This window comes from Equus caballus, chromosome 11, assembly GCF_041296265.1.
Source record: "Equus caballus isolate H_3958 breed thoroughbred chromosome 11, TB-T2T, whole genome shotgun sequence".
NCBI lineage: Eukaryota > Metazoa > Chordata > Mammalia > Perissodactyla > Equidae > Equus > Equus caballus.
This window is the reverse complement of record NC_091694.1, coordinates 22,293,601-22,311,677: the sequence shown is the minus strand read 5'-3', so window position 1 is coordinate 22,311,677 and position 18,077 is coordinate 22,293,601. Positions and strand designations below refer to the sequence as shown.

Sequence of the window (18,077 nt, the reverse complement as noted above, 5' to 3'; positions counted from 1 at the left end):
TGCTACCCCCAGCAGTGTCTGGGCCCTGCTCCCAGGCTGTCTCTGCCAGCCAGGCATGGTGCCAGCTGTCTGCTCAGCCGGGTGCCACAGGAAAATCTCCGGCCGCCCAGGTTGGGGAGCTCCATGGGGAATGCCCGTGTGCCTGCTCCTCAGTGCCCACTCACCTGTCTTTCCTCTTTCTGCAGCATCACAGGACATGGCCCCCCCAGCCGCCTAGCCGGGGCCCACCTAGGAGAGGCATCCTTTTCGGCGTCCTGAAGGCCAGCTCTGGACCTTCCCAGGAAAGTGCCAGCTCACAGAACTGCTTGACCAAAGGATCGGCTCTTGGGACATCCCCCAACCCACCCGGCCCCCAGCTAGAGTGGGGGCTCCAGAAGGCGGAGATTAGCCTGCTGGCCTTGGACAGCAGCTCCAGGACAGAAGGGGGGGTGGGCTGACCACCCAAACCCCCTCTGGGCCCAGGCCCCATGCTCCGAGGAGGGGCGGCCTGAAGCCCGCCAGAGCCCTCTGCCAGACTGTCTGCTTGCCCTTCTGACTGTGGCTGCTTGGCATGGCCAGCAACAGCAGCTCCTGCCCAACACCTGGGGGAGGGCACCTCAATGGGTACCCGGTGCCCCCCTATGCCTTCTTCTTCCCCCCTATGCTGGGTGGACTCTCCCCGCCAGGCGCTCTGACCACTCTCCAGCACCAGCTTCCAGTTAGCGGCTATAGCACGCCATCCCCAGCCAGTAAGTGGGGTGGTGGGAGGTTTGGTGGGTGGGGGCTGTGGAGGGCGGCAGGCCTCAGGGCTTGGCTTCTGGGCACACCTGTTTCGCTGTAGTGTTGAGGTGTTCTCCAGAAGTGGGGGACCATCATGTGGGGGGCTCAAGGATGAGAGGCCATGGCTTATAGGCAGATCACAGTGGTTGTGTTTGATGTTGGGGGTGGCAGAGGGAGAGATGAAACAGTGCTGTTACACAGTGCCCTCGGGCCCTCTCCTGTGCTCTGCTGTTGAGGGCCTTATAAATAGCTCCAGGGACTGGACACAGAGGTCAGAGGCGGGTAAACAAACCTCTCGACATTTGGTGGAAATGGCAGCTCTACGGAGAGTGGCCCCCCACCTCCAGCCCACCCCCTCCAGTGCGTCTGAGGGAAAGAGCTTGAAGGAGTAGACAGGGGCAGGCCAGCTGGAACCCCCCCTCTTCCTGCCAGCTCCACCCTGGCCATGCTAGGTTGTGCTTCCCTTTGTGGGGAGGGTGAGAAGGAGGGACCCATGGGTAGCCTGGTGGATAGGGCGAGTGTCCCAGGAGGGGGCGCTCAGCCCGGACTCTGGCTGTGGACGCATTCATGCTCTTGGCAGGGCCTGTGTTTTCTGTCTGCCTCCGCCCTCTGCCACAGGGGTCGCCTGTTGGCTGCGCGGGGGTCTCAGTACCCTTCCTTGGCTGGCCGAGCCAGGTAGTGGGAGGTGGTGGCGGCTATGGCCAGCTGGCAGAGTCCAGGCCTTGGGCCTGCCAGGCCGCTTACAGTAACTCTGGCCCCCAGGGCCCAGCTGGGCGCCAGGCCAGGGCTGGGGGGAGGAGAGAGCAGAGGCCTGGCCTGGGTGGGAGGGGGTGGAAGCAGCAGAACGGGCTGGCTGGCTGGTCAGCTGCTGACCTGGGAAACGTGTCCCACCTCTCCTAGCGGGCATGGACTGAACACCCTGCCCTGGGCACCCATCGTCCCTCCCATGACCACTGGCAAGCTGCCTGGCACCACTGCCCTGTGCGCCTGGCTCGACTGGGTCAGTGCCCCCTTCTCAGTGTGGGGGCAGTGCACTCTCCCTGGAGCCAGGGAGTCTCTTTGTCCCTGGGGCAGGCCCTGGCTGGGTGCCTCACTGCCCGCACTGGCTGTCTGCCCACCGCCACCACTGCTTCCTGGATCGCCTCCTGTGGCTCCGCGGTGGCCCCCTCCTTCCCAGGCCCCATCAGCCGCTGGGAGCAGGGGCTCTATGTCTGTACTCCTTTAGGCCCCGTCCTTTATGCCCTGGGGCCAGAGGGTAGACAGATACTGCCTCAGTTCCCACTGACACCCCTTCTTACACCTCTACCTTCTGTTCCCACGCCGTCTTCTGTCCTCCTTACATAGGAGTGTGAGGTGGACAGCATAGTGACCTGGGAGTTGGGGAACCCCGATTCTAGTCCAATCTTCCAGGCTGTGCTAGGTGATGGGGGAGGCCAGTCTCTGGGTTCAAGGTTGCTAGGGAATGGGTGGGTGTGTCCGTGCTTCCTAATATCTGTGGAGTGGTTACTGCGTCTACAGGGACTGGGGGTCATATCCTCAGCTTGGGTAACTGGAACATCTGCTTCCTACCAGGGTGGGATTTTTAGGGAGGGAGAAGTCAGAGGCCCGTAACCTGGTGCCTGTGGACAACTTATTCTTGCCCAGGTGATGGGAACGGAGACGTAGAAAATCTGCCCACCTGGGCCTCGACTCATAGAGGTTTGGAGGGGCCTGGCGCCTGTCCTTGCCCTGTCCTGTGCCAGATGAGTGAATACTTTGCCCTCCTCTGAATGTTGCAAGCTTCTTCCTCTTTCTTAGAGGTGGGTGGGGAGGGCTTCCGGGTCCCCCGCTTCCCACCCTGGTAACCTTCTCCCCCTAGGGTGGGGTGCCCACATTTCAGGCAAGTGGAGCCTTCTCTGGCTTTCTCCACCCAGGTTAGGCAATGCCCCTTCCTGCGCCCTCCCTCTGTGAGCCTGTGGGTTTCCCTGCCCCTCCTCCTTCCTAGTAAACAATAACAATTTCTCTTCCTACTCAGACCCCCGGCTTCTGAGCCTCTCCTTGACCTTCCCCTTCTCTGGGACCAGAGGTGTGGCTGCGGCCTGAGGGAGCCAGGTATCTCCCTCCTTCTCGTGCACGGCTGAGGGGCCTGGTGACCCAAGCTCTCAGCTCCGTGTAGTGAAGCATGACAGATCAGAATTCACACTCAGAGATAGAGGCAGCTTCACCTTCCCTGCTCCCTTCGCCTTAGTCTGGTGTTGGGGGTCAGGCAGTTCCCGGAAGAGGTCGACATCGGTGGCCCCCATTCCTGCAGGGAGCAACGATATGCTCTGGTCCTCTGCCACCTTTTTTGTAGGAAACCTCGCTGATAAGGCTCCCTCCTCCTACTTCCCACTTCCCACCAACAAAGGCGTTCAGATGGCCCCCCTCACCCTCCCATCCCTGTCTTAAGTTGGAAGGAGGCTGGACTTTGGATATCTTAAGTGTACCTTTCAGAGACCCTGGAACGACAGAAATATTCTCCAGGTCACTGTGGGGAGGGGTGGGTATTTGTCCTGCTATAGTCTCTCAGGGAGCCAGAGTGGGAGGCCCCAGAGATGGTACTGGATCCCCCACCCCCAAACAGGCCCCTGGGGCTTGGTCTCTGAGGACTGCTGTTTACTGTGGAGGGTTGAGATTCTGTGTGCATTGTGGGGAGGGTCAGGGTTGTGTGTGTTTTGGGAGGGGGGGTCAGGGTTGTGTGTGTGTTGGAAAGGGGGTTAATGGCTTGTGTGTATTTGGTGAGAGGGTCAGAGAGTTGAGTGTCTTGGGAGAATCAAATCTGGAGTCAGGGAGGGGGGTGTCAGTTAGTTTGTGTGCTGGAGGGGGCAGTGACTTAGGGCACAGAGTGTTTAAAGGGAGGGGTTTGGGGAGGGGAGGATCACTGGTCTAGGCTGGAGGGGAAAGTAACCTGCCTTTTTGGTTGCTCACCCTGGGAACTCCAAGGGCGGCTGTGGAGTAGGCAGTGTACCTTGGGTTCTGGCTTTGCCACTTACTGCGTGCAGTACCCTCTCTGAGCATATTTCCTCATCGGTAAAGCAGGGATATTACCAGAACCTCCCTCAAAGGGCTGAGATTAGGCAAGACATCAACGTAATGTGCTCAGCTCTGCGACTTGCATGTGATCATCGCTGTGTCACTGCTGCGGAACTGGCTATTACGACACTGAAGAGGGACCCAGGCCCTTTCTAGGTCAGAGTTGGAAAGAAGGGGATGCTAACATCTGTGGAGTACCTAATGTGTGCCCGGATCTATTTTACCAATCTTAATCCCTGCAATCCTGGGTGGGGCATTATCCTCATTTACACATGAGGGAACAGCACTGGTGGATGTTAAGTGACTGGGTTAAGTATAAAGCTGGGCTATTTTCCACCATCCAGATAGGCAGCTGTGGGAGGGTCTGTGGGGAGCACTCCTGGGTGCGAGGAGCCTTGGGAGCTGTCAGTGCCAATGCTGAAACCCCCTTCTCCATGGCTGAGGCCCTGCTTCTCCTTTAGGACCTCCTCCTTGCCCCAGTAGGTGCATAGGGAAGCCACCCCCCGCCCCCTCCCCGCCCAATTCCCCCTCTTCTCTGTTTTGGATCCTGAAGACTGGAGGGAGAGTGATAAGAGGCCTGGGCCATATCTCCATCCTGTCCTGGAAGCTGGGGAAACAGTCTGTTCACACCCATCCCCACCCCCGAATCTGCCCACTGCTGCCAGGGGAGTTTGCAGAGCTCAGCGGGCACCCTCCCCGCATCTTCAGACAGACACTGTAGGAACAGAGTGTAAAAGCCATAGTTCTTATTCTTACTTTGTTTCAATGTGTGGGGTGGGGGCAGGAAAGTTGGAAGCAATCAGTAGAGGAGCCGGGGATAGGAGCCCCAAAAGACTGGCTCCAGGCTTTTCCTTTCCGTCCACATAATTGCTGTGTGTGGGGAATGGGCCTAGGGTCTGGGAAGCCTGTGGAGACAGAGCTGGGGGTGTACCTTTCTCTTCTCCTCTGCCACTCCTTCCCCTTGGTAGTCTGTGTCTTCCCTCCCTCCTGCCCACTCCTTCCCTGGACTATAGGAGGGACAGCCTAGGGGAAGGGGGTGCTGCTAGCAGTGCCTTTCCTGAATGTAAAATGCAGAGTCAGCCAGAAGACTTTAGTATGGGGTTTTGATGAAAATGGGGCCCCCTCACCTTTTATCTCATAGCATTGATAATGCTCAGTGCCCCTCAGGCAGGATCCCAGGATGGGCTGGGGGAGAGGAAGGAAGGAAGCCTGTCCTCTTAGGTTGGCCAGGACCTGACACATTGTGTCCACCCCATGCCAGGGGCCGTGTGCCCATGGGGATGTGCCAGTGCAGGCCCTGACGACTCTTTAGGGGTTTAGCATCTGTGGAAAGAGGAAGTGTTTCCCTTTTCCAAATTACTTCGGGGCGGTGCCCACACCGCCTTCCTCCTCCTCTCCCTCCATGGAGTCCGGGCACAGCCAGTGAAGCTGGGTCTCCACGGTAGACTGGAGGCCCTCAGCCCTGGCTAGATCAGAAATAGAGGCCTTCCCCTCCCTGTTTTACATCTGGGTTGCCAGGAACCTCAGCCAGCCCTCAGACTAAGGCCCCCCGTGGGCAGAAGTCTTAAAAGGACAGCTCTTCCTGTGTGGCCTTCAGCAGGTCACCCAACCTCTGAGTCTGTTTCCTCTTCTTTAAAGCAAGACTCCTAATCGGTCCCTGGCTGGGCAACTTGCTATGAGGCCACAGTGACCTGCTTGCTGGTGAGGCCCTGGGTGAGCTTCAAGTACTCTGCGAGAGCACTGATGACCAGGGGCAGGTGGAGTAAGCATTGTCTTGGGGGATGGCCACCTATACTGGGACCTGAAGTCCGTCTGGCTCTAGCCTCCTGATTTCCTGTTGTCCCCTCCAGATGGGGTTAGGGACAGGAGGAAGTCCTGCCTAGCACAAGTGGTGGCCAGTTTGGTTCAGCCCACACCTGCTCAGCACACAGCCCTGGTGGAGCTGTGGGAGATGCGGCAGAGGAGGACAGGGCCTCAGGCCTCCAAACAGTGGCTACCCGAGTCCTCCCACCCCCAGTGGCCGGCTAGAGTCTTCCTTTTTTGCTCTTCTCCCACTGCCCCAGGACACTGTTCTGCTCTGACCTGCCTCACAACCTTGCTGTTGCTCAGAGCAGGCATCTCACCCCGACTTGTCCCTTTCTTCAGCTCCGGAAATCCTATCCATCCTTTAAGGAACATCTTAAATGCCATCTCTTCCCAGAAACCTTCACAGATGTTCCCCCTTCCTTGCCACACTCTCCCTCCCTCCTTTGAATGCCTGTGGGTCCTTATTTTTTCTCTTAGACAACATTCATCTTTCCACCACGCAGTGACTTCTCCCCACCTAGTTCCTGCCATGAGCTGTAATAATCTGTAATCCTTCCTGATCACCAGGTCTTTGATGGCAGGGACACCGCAGATCCCTTAGTACCTGGAAGCTGTGAACACAGAGCCTCCCACATAACTGGTACCCAGGGGCTACATCATTTGGCAGGACAGAGACCAGGGCCATGGAAGCAGTCTGCCCTCTTCCCCAGCAGTCTTATGCACTGCCAAGGCCTGCGTCTGTGCCCCAGACCCCAGCATTCCACCTGCAGCCTAGACCTCACTCAGGGGAGACCTCACTTTGGAGCCCCACAACCACCTGTCCACCAGCTCAGGAAACTTCTCTACTTTGAAGTCTCAGGAACTTTGCTGTTGCACAAGCTACGTACCAGACTCCTCTTTGCTACCTCCCACTCCCCCTCCTTTGATTCTACTTTCAAAATGTCTTGTGAATCCACCTTCCTCTGTCTATCACCACTGCATTTCCTAGGCTGCGCTACCATTGTGTGCCGGCTGGACTGGTGCAGTAACTTCTTCTTCTTCTTTTTTTCTTGTGGAAGATTAGCCCTGAGCTAATCTTCTGCTAATGAAGCTAACTACTGCCAATCCTCCTCTTTTTGCTGAGGAAGACTGGCCCTGGGCTAATATCCGTGCCCATCTTCCTCTACTTTATATGTGGGACGCCTACCACAGCATGGCTTTTTGCCAAGCGGTGCCATGTCCACACCGGGATCTGAACTGGCAAACCCCAGGCCACCGAGAAGCGGAAGGTGCAAACTTAACTGCTGCGCCACCCAGCCGGCCCCTGGTGCAGAAACTTCCAAGTGGTCTCTCTTGCCTTCTTACAATCCATTCTTTACACAGCTGACAGAAAGATCTTACAACACTGTAAGTCAGATCTTGCCTGTGCTCTGCTTAGAACCTTTCTGTGGCTTCTCCTCGCATTTAGGGTAAAATCCAGTTTTATTGAGGCCAACAAGCCCCCCTGGTCTGGCCTCAGCCCATGTCTTCAGTCTGGTCTTGTGCCCTTTTTCCTCTTGAGTTTTATACTCCATTCACCCTCGTCCTCTGTCAGTTCCTTGGATGAACTCACACGCTTCTGCAACCCCAGGACCTTCGCATAGGGTCTTCCTCTTGCTGAAACTGCAATCCGTCCTACTCTGTCTAATTTCCAAACTTCTCCTCTTTCCTTACGTCTCTGCTTTGAGGTCTTCCCAGACCCTTCAACCTAAATTAGGTACCTACATTAATTCTCCTTCAAAGCACACTATACTTGTGTCATAATACCAATTATCTGAGTTTGCAGTTATATATATTTGTGATTATTTGCTTAATGGCTGTTGCTCCATATGGTCTGCAAGGGCAGGCTCACCACGGTATCTCTGTTGGAGGTGCTCAGAAAATAGTTTTTCTTGAATCTGCCTGGCATGGTGGGAATATGGGCTTTGGCTACAGAAAATTCAAATGCTCACTTCACCCTTAATTAGTAGTGTGATCTTGGACAACACATCTAGCGTTGCTGAAACCTCAGCCTATTTATTTGTAAAATACGAATAATGCCCACTTATCTCTTGGAGTTGCTGTGAGGATTAAATGACAACGTAGGTAAACAGCCTAGCTGCTAGAAGAATATCCTTGGGAAGCATGTGAATTCCCATCCCTTTTTTAGAGGGCGGGAGCTGCGCAGCAGGGTCAGAGGGAGTAATAGGATACCCTCTCCTCTGGGGGCATCCCCTCTTTAATGGACCTATCCAACCTAAACCTTTCTTCCAATGAAAGAGGGCTTCGGGGAGGAAGTGGTCAGCTGGAAGGCACCAGCTCCTCCTTTTCTCTCTCCAGGGCTGGGCTGTGCGGTGGGGGGTCGATCCTGTTCCCGCGGCCGGGAGACACCCTGGGCGGGGCTATGCTGGCCGGAAGCACGCAGAGCGTGGGGAGGGGAGCCCCCTCTGCGCGCGTTTGTGCCAGAGCACACGCGCTGCCGCGTCGGGTTCCGGCGGCGGGTGGGCGGGCGGCCGGAGTCACACATGATGTCACAGACAATGACACAAGCCGGGTGTCTCATTCCGACACAGCGCCCGAGCTGCACAATGTCACACCCGGGACACCCGGCACGCCACATTCGTGGCGCTAACCCTTGGCCACACGCACCGCGGCCCTTCGCCTCCTGCGGCCGCTCTCCGTGTCCCCGGGGGAGCTTGCCCGGCTCAGTCGGGCAGGGGGCCGGCGGGCGAGCTCCGCGGGCGGGCTGGCGAGCGGGTGATGTCACGGGCAGCGGTGGGTGGGTCACCCGGAGGTGAGGCGCCGCCAGGCGAGTTCAGCGAGAGTTCAGCCGCATTGCATTAGGCAAATGAGGCCGGGGCTGGGTGGGGGGTGTGTTAGGGGGAGGACACCGGGACCACCCCCTCCTCTCCGCCCCACCACCTTCCCCGCCGTGGTATCGCCGGGCCAAGGACTGACCAAACCACGGGGGACCAAACCACGCCGGAACTAGGGTGGGGGAGACGCCCGCCCCTCTTCCGTCCTCGCCTCCGCGCGCAGCCCCCTCCTCTCCCCGTACCCGTCCTCCGTCTGTACTCCGCGTACTCCTCCTCTGGAGCCTTTCCCCGCTTCCGTCCCCTCTTCTCTCCTCCCCCTTCCCAGGCTCCCCCCACTCGCCTATCCTCATCCCGCCTCTCGCTCTCAGTTCCCTGCTTTTCGCCCACTGCGGTCAGACCCGCCGGGAAAGGGTTAAGCCAGGGGCGGTGCCTGGACGGGACGGGGCGGAGGAAAGGGGGTGGGGCCGCAGGGGAGGGGGCGCGCGGGCCGGGGGGCCTCGGCGCGCACCGCCGGAGACCGAGCGACGGCCGGCCGCCCCGGGCCTGGCGGAGGCGGAGCCGCGCCTTCCCCACCCCCACCCGGAATCCTCGCCCGGAGAAGCCAGGGAGCCCCGGCGGGGAGGAGGAAGTGCTCGGTGACCCCCCTGCCCCGCGCCGATCCCGCCCCCGGCCGGCGCACTTGGGGAGCCGCGAACTCTGCCTTGGACACCATGAGACACGAGACGGGAGCCCCCTCGAGGTGAAGCGGCTGAGTTCCCGGGCCTCGGCCGGGCGTTCCCGGGGGGAGCCGAGGGACCCCGCTCCCGGCACACACAACTTCCCCGCTTTTCACCTGGCGCTGGCGGAGCGGCCGGCCGACTTAGACGCTGGACTTCGGGCAGAGGGCTGCCCCCTGCCCGGGTCGCCAGTCGGGGCGAGGGCACGTGCCCCTCGCCCCCAGCTTCTTTCGGATGGCGCCGCCGCCTGAGTGAGGGAGGCGTCGTGCAGGACGTCCCCGCCCGGACCTCTTATCTCCGCGGGGAAGATGTACGAGAGTGTAGAAGTGGGGGGCCTTACCCCCACCCCCAATCCCTTCCTAGTGGTGGATTTTTATAACCAGAATCGGGCTTGTTTGCTCCCGGAGAAGGGGCTCCCCGCCCCCGGTCCCTACTCCACCCCGCTCCGGACTCCGCTTTGGAATGGCTCAAACCACTGTAGGTACCGGCCTCCCCTCTCCTGTTGTGGGAGCTGGGGGTGGGGGTGGGCGGTGGGGCTTCCCCTCCTACCGTGGGATGCGGGTCTGGGGGCGTGGCGGGGGTCTTGTCTCTACCCTTCACTTTCCCTCGTCTATCTGGCTGAAACTCGGGTGCCCTTGCTGGACAATTGGACTGCCCCGAGTAACCCTGGGCGCTGTTTGTGTTATATTAGGACTGAGGAACTTTGGGGGTTCCTCCCTTCAGGAAACATTTGTTCTCCTCTCCTTCTACGGCTTGCAGGGGAAATGAAGCCTTTTGCCTCCAGTTTATATCTTCGTGCTTGGTATCCTGTAGTTTCACAGGAGAGGGGTCCTTTCTGCCACCCTGGAGGGTAGGGTAAAGGTCCTATCTGTGGGCTTGTCTGCCCGAGGAGGAGGGGCCTCTTCCCCTGACCCCACCCCTGCCAAAGCCTGGGGGAGACCTCCTCCTGTGCGACAGCTGCTGCCCCCAGCCCTTCCCCTTGTGTTATTAGAGTCGGTGTCAGGGGAGCGCTCCGTGTCTTTGGTGTTGGCAGTGGGGTGTGGCAGGAAGGGGCAACTTCATCAGACACCCGTCTGCCATCCTAACCAACCCTTTCATCTTGGGGAGGGGCACGTCCATCTGAGGGTTGTCCTGGCCCTAGACACTGGCTGGCATTTTTGAGGCTTCTGCCCTGGGAATGGAGGGTAGAAGCTGTTCTGGTGGGAGAAATCCCACTCCCCCTAATCCTAATCTGGTTTGTTCTCTGGGGCATGAGTTTCTTTTTTGTGGGTCTGAGGCTACTCTGGAAATGAGCATGCATCCCCTCCCAACCAAGCCACGTCCTTTTGTTACCTTGTTTTCACTTGGGGATGGGGCAGGCACTGGGCTATCCCTTTCTAAGAGGGGCGCTGATGAGAACCCTGGGGTTCTGGCAGCCTGCTCACCTTCGTTCCTCGCTGTCCCCTCTCTGGGTTCCGGCTCCTCTGCAAGAGGGGCTCTGGGCACCAGCGGTGAGTGCCTGGGGTGCACACCTGGACGTGTTCATTCCAGCTGGGAGGTGGTGTACCTGAGTTCGAGAGAGCTGCCCTAGGGGGTTATTGTTACCGGCTCGAGTTTCTTCCTCTACCTTCTCAGCTCCTCTCTGGAGCTTCTGCCACCCTCCCTGACTGGCTGCCTCGCCCCCCGGCCTGCCAGGGAGCAGGAGTGGAGTGGGTCTCTGGGGGCAAGGAAGATTGGAGAAGGTTGAAGGGCAACTCCCACCCCCTTTACTCTAGGAAGACAGACCTGAGGTGGAGAGACACCCCACCTCTGCCCCTCTCAGAGCCACCTCACCCCCAGCCTTTCCTATTGTCCAGCCTCCGACCTTTGCCTCTGGGGCAGATCGGCTGGGAGGCTGTGGGCTGCAGACGGTGGGAGATGTTGGGAGATGGGGTGAGACGGGGTGTGAGCATCGGTTGACTTTGGCAAAAAGGGAGAGGTGAGAGGTGTGACACCAGCACCATTCTTCTATCCTCCCAGAGCTGGAGGAAGGTGTCCCCCCAAAGTGGGATAATTGGGGCACAGCTGCCAGGGTCACCCCCTCCACCACCTTGGCCACCTTTGCCAGAGGACTGGGAGGAAGCTGGGATCTGAGACCTTGGGCTCTAGCCCTGACTCTTCCTTTGCTGGTCAGGGCAGCTCAGCTCTTCCTGGCCCCAAACTGGAGCTGGAGAAGCAGAGTGGAGCCCACAGGCAATGGGGAAGTGGAGCCTTGTTCCCTACGGCCTGTCTGGGTTGGAGGAGAGTGAGAGGCCTGGGCTTCCCAGTTCCTGTAGTCTGCATGTAGATGTGCATATGCCAGTGGGGTGCCAGTGGGCTCACCCCCAAGGCTGTGGGCTGGGAATGGTGGGTGTGGAGGTTGTTCTGAGGCACAGGAAGGACCTGGAGGCCAGGGGTGGTGACTTGACCCTGTCTACCACTGCGTTGGAAGGAACCCCTTGGTGTGTGTGGAGGTTGTCTGGTGACAGGAGCCCTCCAGCACTCTCAACCACCGAGTTCTCACTTTCTCCTGCCACCTCCACCAAAGGTGGGAAGAGACAGCAGGTTGCCTGGGGGAGGAGACCTGGATCCTGCAGGGCCGTGGGGACCTTGCCTCTCCCTCCCCGAGCCCTGCTTCAGGGCACTAGAGGACAAGGGGTACACAGGATGTGGTTCCCCGTCTGTCCCCCACCAATCTCGCCTCTCACGCCTCCACCCGCTCCCAGACGTCCAAGAATGTGAAGCACGTGGATGCCCGGAGTGGGGGGAGGGGGAGAGATGCTTATCGGCGGCCGCTGGGCCAGGGACCTTCTTGCCCGTACTACCCCCAGCGCCACCCCCACCCTCCCCTGGCGAGGAGGAAGGGCGGCCCCGAGGGCCCTGCGCCCCCTCCCCAACCCTCCCTAGGGGCTGCGAGGGGAGCTGCGGAGGAGCGGGCGCCAGCTGGATTGGGAGGGGAGCTGCTGGCCGGGGGCCCGGCTGATTTCCTGCTGATCTCCTCCAGGAAACCGGCCCCTTGTGCGAGCCTGCGAACGGCTCTGGGGTGTGGGGAATCCGGAGGCTCTGCGCCTCCTGCCCGCCCTGAGGGGGGCGGGGGAGGGGACCCTGGCAGAGGGGACGCCTGGCTTCCTGAGCCGGTTCCAGCCCTCCGCTGGGCCCTGGACCTTTGAGCTGAGAAGGTGTGGTGCTTCTCCAGCTTCGTCCTTCTGCAGGAAGAAGAGAGATTTGTGGGCTGAGCCTCTGGGGAGGGAGTTGAGTGGGGAGGGGCCAGGCCGTGGCAGTCCTTCCCCACTAGGTGGGGTGTGCAGAGTTAAAGCTGTGTATTAACTCTTGGTGAGGCTGTGAGGGTGCCAGAGTGCCCCAGGCTTTGCTGGCTGGAGGCCTGGGACGGTGAGGACTGGGCCAGGGCTCTAGGTTCAAAGGGCACAGTGGGAAACCTCAAAGCTGTTACCTGGGTGACAGGTGGGGACGTGCTGGTGGGGGGGTGGTGTGCAGAGGGTGTTACAGTCTCAAAGGCAGCCAGCTGCTTGGAGTGGGCCAAAAGGAAGCCTCACCCAGCCCAAACTGTAGCCCCCACCTTGGGTCATCTCCCCCATCCTGCCAAAAAACAATTTTAAAAAGCATGTTCTTTCAGCTCCATAAACGCCCTCTGGACTTTGCCTTAGCTCTGAATTTCTATGGGCCTTTGCCCCTCCAGTCAGTTCCTGACCTTAAAGCTGTCTGTCCCTCATCCCAGTATCCTGTGTGTCTCCCCATGCACCCCTCCCCTCCCTCCACCCCACTCTGTACCCCAAAGTTCCCTCTGTCCTTTCTCCTCTTCCTATCTGGTCCATTTTAGAGGTGGGGCTTTGGAGGAGGCCAGCCCTGGGCAAAGGGTGGAATGGGAGGGGAGGTCAGGGCCTTCATCCTCTGCCTGTTGGAACGCTGACTGGGATTCTAGGCCACAGTCCCCCTACACCCTTGTCCTTGATCCCCCCCCCCACCCCCCAGTCTGGATTGTCTATTGTTACTCCTTTTACGTCTTGGAAAAAGTTAGCACAACAAAGGGTTCCTTTGTCGCTCACCCCTCTGCCTCCTGGCCTCACCCAGGCCCCCCACCCCGCCCCCCAGCAGCTGTTCTCAGGCCTCTCGCCTGTCTGATTTGCTTGTCTGGCCTGGGGAGAGTGAGGTGGGGGAAAACCAGGCCAGGGCAGTTTGGTGTTGAGTGAGGAGCTGAACGTTGGGCTAGGTCAGTGAAGAGCCTGTGCACTGGTGAGGATGTGGGCATCCACTATTCCTTTGCTGCAGGCTGGCCTCTGGGCAGGGATGGGGACATGGGACCACAGCAGTGCTGGTTAGCCAGGCTGACTGGGGAACTGGTGCCCAGGCCCTACTAAGAGCCAGGAGGGCCTTGCCAAGGTCGTTGGCCAGGTTCCCGGTCATCAACCGCCTGCCTGGCAGTCCTGGTGTGTCTGCATGTAAGGGGGGAGGGTGGTAACATGCAGCCAGCCCCCAGCATCTATGCACTTCTTTTCTCTCTGCCTGGATTTGGGGCCATGTGACTCACGGCTGTAAGTGCTTGGGCCAGGAGCTCTGGGCCGCTTTGAATTTCCGAACCTTGTATGCCAGAGTTTAGGGTGAGACTAGGTAGGATTTTGAGGTGTGGGAAGAGATAGGGCTCTACCTATTTAGGGAGGTGTCCTTGCCCCTCCTTGGACCTGGATAGGTAGACCTGGCTAGGGTCTCAGGAGGATGCTGGGTGGCCCCTTGGGAATCTGGGGTTGCCTCGGTCATAGTTCTCATCCAGCATGGTATACCCCCAGCTGCCCAGGTTTTGGGCACAGACAGCCCCCATCCAGCCCTGCTGTGTTCTGCCTGGCGTGATGGGCATGAGGCCAGACACTGGGGAGGATTTGGCTAGTGGGGGCTGCTTCTGCTGGCTGGGTCACCCCTCCTGGCTGCCCTCTTGGAGCTGAATAACAGGAGGGGAGGGGGGTAGTAACCCGGACATAGTATTGAGGCCAGACAGACAGAGCATTGATGGGAACAGACCCCCTTTGTCATGCTGCTTCCCCCTAGACGGGGCACCCAGAGCAGTGGGCTTCCGGCGCCCATAGGGACTCTTCCCTGTCTCTAGGGAGTCCCCCTGCTTATCTCAGGGAGTCCCTGTCTCTTGGCCCCAACGTTTGCGAGACTCTGCGGACCCTGCCTTGGGTCCTTGGCCAGGGGATTGTTTGGGTGGAGGAGGGGCTGTGGCTTCTGGCAGAGGCGGTGGAGAGGGGAGCGGGTGGAGGGGGGGAGCGGAAGCAGAGGGGGTGGGGGAGTGGCCGGCTTTGAATATCCTGTTGACCCCAGTTTCCTCTGCCCCCAGCTTGTGTCCTCTTCCCTCCCTCCTCATCAGGGCTTAACTCCTTCCTAACATGGAGACATCGTGCCAGGCCACCCAGGGCCCAGGGCTTTAGAACAGGGCTGACCCCCACCCTCACCCGCCAAATGTCACCATGTCCACATACAAATCTCATGGTTTATCATCTGATCTTTCTCGTTTTGAAGGGGGGATCCTGGGAAAGTCGGCACGAGTGATGGGGTGCTTGCGGCTTCATTGGCAGCCTCATTCCCCAAGTTTGGCTGGGAAGTACCAGCTTTCTTGAGACTGTGTCCCTACCCCAGAGTTTGAATCCTGGCATCAGTGATGAGGCTGGGCAAGGCTCCTGGGAGAGATGAGGCAGGGTGGGCATGGAATTAAGGATGGCGACCCCGGTCTCTAACCTCCCCTCCGTCTTCTCTCTCTAGCCATCGAGACCCAGAGCAGCAGTTCAGAAGAGATAGTGCCCAGCCCTCCCTCGCCACCCCCTCTCCCCCGCATCTATAAGCCTTGCTTTGTCTGTCAAGACAAATCCTCAGGCTACCACTATGGGGTCAGCGCCTGTGAGGGCTGCAAGGTGAGTTGAGAGGGTCATTGGGAAGGACAATCCTGATTAGATAAATGGGATGTCCCCACTGCCAGTGCCCTGGGAGTATGCTGTTGGGGGCAGGGATGTCCCTAAGCTGCTGATCTTGCTTCTATGCAGAAGGTGGCAGCAGCCTTGGAGGAGAAGAGGCCTGCAATCGTACTCCCCCAGAAATGAACAGGGCTCCCCCAAACCAGAGGTCCCTCTCCTGCCTGAGCTCCTTGCCCTGTCTTCATCCTCCAGCTGGCAGGGCATACACCCACTCTGCTGCCGCTGCCCAGGTTGCCATGGTGAGCTGGCTGCCGACTGGCTCTTGGCTGGGGACCCAGGAGGCCTGTCCCCGGCGGCCTGGCCTGAACCTCGCCGCGGCAGCCTGGCAGGCGGCAGTCTGGAGTGGGCGCCCTGTCTTGGCTTCTCCCTCAGGTGCCCAGGCTGCGGGCTGCTCGCTGGCTGGCTGCATTTCCCTGTGTGCATGTTAGGCTCCAGGGCGCAGATGTGGCTGCTGCCCTCCCAGCAGTGGGCCTGGCCTCTCTTCCTCGTCTCTGCAGAGCCAGAACCTCTGTGCCTGTTTCTTCCCTAGAGATTGGGGCTCAGAAGCTACACAGCTTTGGGGCTTAGGGCACTGGGCTGCCCCTTGGTGTGGAATGGCTATCCTCAGGTGTGGGACAAAGGGCACAGATCAAGGGCAAAGTGCAAGTCCTCAGACTGTGTATGTCTGCCCGTCCTGTCTGGTTGTTCCAGTTTGTCCCTGGTCTGTCTGTCTGCCTCTCTGGTTCGCCCGAGTGTACAGCCCCTGACCCGCCTGGGTCTTCCTGTGATCAGTGCATGCACATCTGCCTGGTTGCTGAACGTGTGTCTGCTGCCTTGCTTCTGAGTGTGTGTTCGTCTCCATCTCTCTGGCCAGCCTGTGTCCCTCTGTGGCCTCTTTGTGCTTGCCTTCTCTTCCTGCACTCTGAGCCCAGGGCCGTGGGTTCTGGAGCCCTGCCCTCTCCTGTCTGGCCCCATCTCCCCCTTTTCCTGCCTCACTCGCAGCCCTGAGGTCCTTTTCCCCAGGAGGGAGGAAGCGCCGGGTGTGTGGGTGTAGGTTGGGGGAAGACCCCTGCCCACCTGCAGTGTAGAGGCAGGTGCTGGGATTCTCTTGGGGGTATTCTTGTAGGTGGACCATTCTCCCCACCTTACCTGGCTTGGTCAGGTAGGTGATGGCCACAGGCTTGGGGGCAGCAGTTGGCTTGGCCACCTGCTCTGGGCGGGGGCCTTAGGCCGCACTGCTCCCGCGGTGGGTGTGGCTGACCTGACCCCTTCCCTCCATACCCAGGGCTTCTTCCGCCGCAGCATCCAGAAGAACATGGTGTACACGTGTCACCGGGACAAGAGCTGCATCATCAACAAGGTGACCCGGAACCGCTGCCAGTACTGCCGGCTGCAGAAGTGCCTCGAAGTGGGCATGTCCAGGGAGTGTGAGTGCCACGGGCCAGGGGCCGGCCTTGTGGGGCAGGAAGGCCGGGGAGCAGGGGTGTGAGTGTGTAGGGCTGTGCACTTGCATGCCCTTGGGGTGGTGTGTGGGCTCAAGGGACTGTCTGTCTGTCTGCATCTAGCCAGCTGTGTGTCCGTGTATGGACAGCTGTGCCTGTTGGTGCAGGGCTGGCTGTGTGTGCTCGCACATGTCTGTGTGTGTGTCTGCTCCTGGCCAGCTGGCTTCCAGGCCCTGCTTGGCTTTGTGGCTGGGCTCAGAGGCATACCTGAGTCCCTCTGGATTGTGCATCTTCGGGAAGGGCCTGTGCTGAGGGGTGCTGGTTGGTGTTAGTGTCTGTGTGGTGTTGCGGCTGGCACGGGGATCTAAAAGCCATTGTCTGGTGAAGCCTGGGACGTGGAGTTGGAAGAGAGAATTGGGACTTCTCAGATCCCAGAGGAACGGGGTTTCCAGTTTGGGCTCAGCTGAGGCCCACTGGAGGGAGGGAGGGACGGCTGGACAGGGAGACCCTCTTATGTTGAATCATGGGTGTTGCCGTGGTGACCGGTGATTGATGATGTCAGAGATAAATGACGCTGACAGACGCCTCCTTGTCTGCGTGGCCGTTGCCATGGAGCATGAGCCTTGGGGGATGGGGTAGGGGAGGGCGCTGCAGGACCCCTAGCTCTTTGTGGGGAGGGCATTGGAAGAGGGAAGTGGAGACGGGATGTAGGGGGCATGCGAGGAGCCCCAGACAGGAGTGGAGGGGCCCTGCAGCACCCTGCCACCTCCTGCCACAGGAGACACGGGCTGCAATGTCTAGAGCCCAGGAAGTGGTGGCTCCATGCTGCAGAGCAGGTGACAGCTTGGGACCCGCAGTCCTGGACCCTTCCCTTGGGGCCCCAGCACCTCCTCCTCCCTCTGCTTCTGCTACCTTCCACTCCCAGAGCTTTCTAGTGCAGAAGGACCAGGATGGGGACCCCCTCTCCCTCCCACCGCCTGCTCCCCCTTTCCCTCCCTCCTCCTCTCCGGCTGCTCTGTGCCCCCGAGCTGAGCAGCTGCCATTTCAATAGAATTAAAGCTTCCGAATGATAAACGTCTTGTCACAGCTGCAATTTTCTCTTCCCAAATTATCCCCCCACTCTCCCTCTCCCTCTCTCTTCTCTCCCTTGCACTTTATTGAATTTGCAGAATCGACATGAGTGATCTCCAAATTATGCCAGCTCCCCCCAACCTGCTGCCCCCTCCCCGGGCCCCCACCCCCACCCTCTCTTCCTCCAGCGTCAGCAGCCGCCACCACTGGCCCTGTGAGTGATTGTGTGTCTGGGATAATCGGCTGGTAACGACCCCATCGCTTCTTTAAAGCCGAGTGGTGTGTGCGGCTCAGCGCCCCTGGTGATTTGTCAGCTCCCCAGGCTAATGGGCCGAGAGATTCTCCCGCCTGGCCCCCCACTCTCAGGCTGGGGAGCCCTCCTCCTTGCCTGCCTGCTGGAGGAGCTGCTTGGGGCTCCTCCCAGGGACGGGCTGCCAGGAGGGCTGGGGGCCAGTGGAGGCA

The 18,077-nt window shown here is 59.6% G+C and overlaps 1 protein-coding gene and 1 long non-coding RNA gene across 18 annotated transcripts in view; one reads left to right on the top strand and one right to left on the bottom strand.

Annotated features, from left to right (window-relative positions):
* Positions 1–18,077, top strand: part of RARA (retinoic acid receptor alpha) — a 44,455-nt gene that overhangs the window by 20,685 nt on the left and 5,693 nt on the right. For 11 of the 17 annotated variants that reach the window (XM_070227333.1, XM_070227331.1, XM_070227337.1 and 8 more), the window contains exons 2-4: positions 186–728; positions 14,915–15,063; positions 16,388–16,529. In XM_070227333.1, coding sequence (XP_070083434.1) covers positions 551–728; positions 14,915–15,063; positions 16,388–16,529 — 469 coding nt within the window. In that variant the 5' untranslated portion in view covers positions 186–550. Of the gene's footprint in view, positions 1–185; positions 729–8,174; positions 8,408–8,903; positions 9,623–14,914; positions 15,064–16,387; positions 16,530–16,994; positions 17,381–18,077 lie in introns of those variants that run through there. The other 6 variants (XM_023652562.2, XM_070227339.1, XM_023652561.2 and 3 more) reach the window with 6 other exon arrangements.
* LOC111775647 (uncharacterized) lies at positions 14,632–17,030 on the bottom strand. Its single transcript, XR_002811454.2, has 2 exons — positions 16,252–17,030; positions 14,632–14,832 (listed from the first exon to the last, which is right to left on the bottom strand). It is a non-coding gene; the product is annotated as an uncharacterized lncRNA (long non-coding RNA).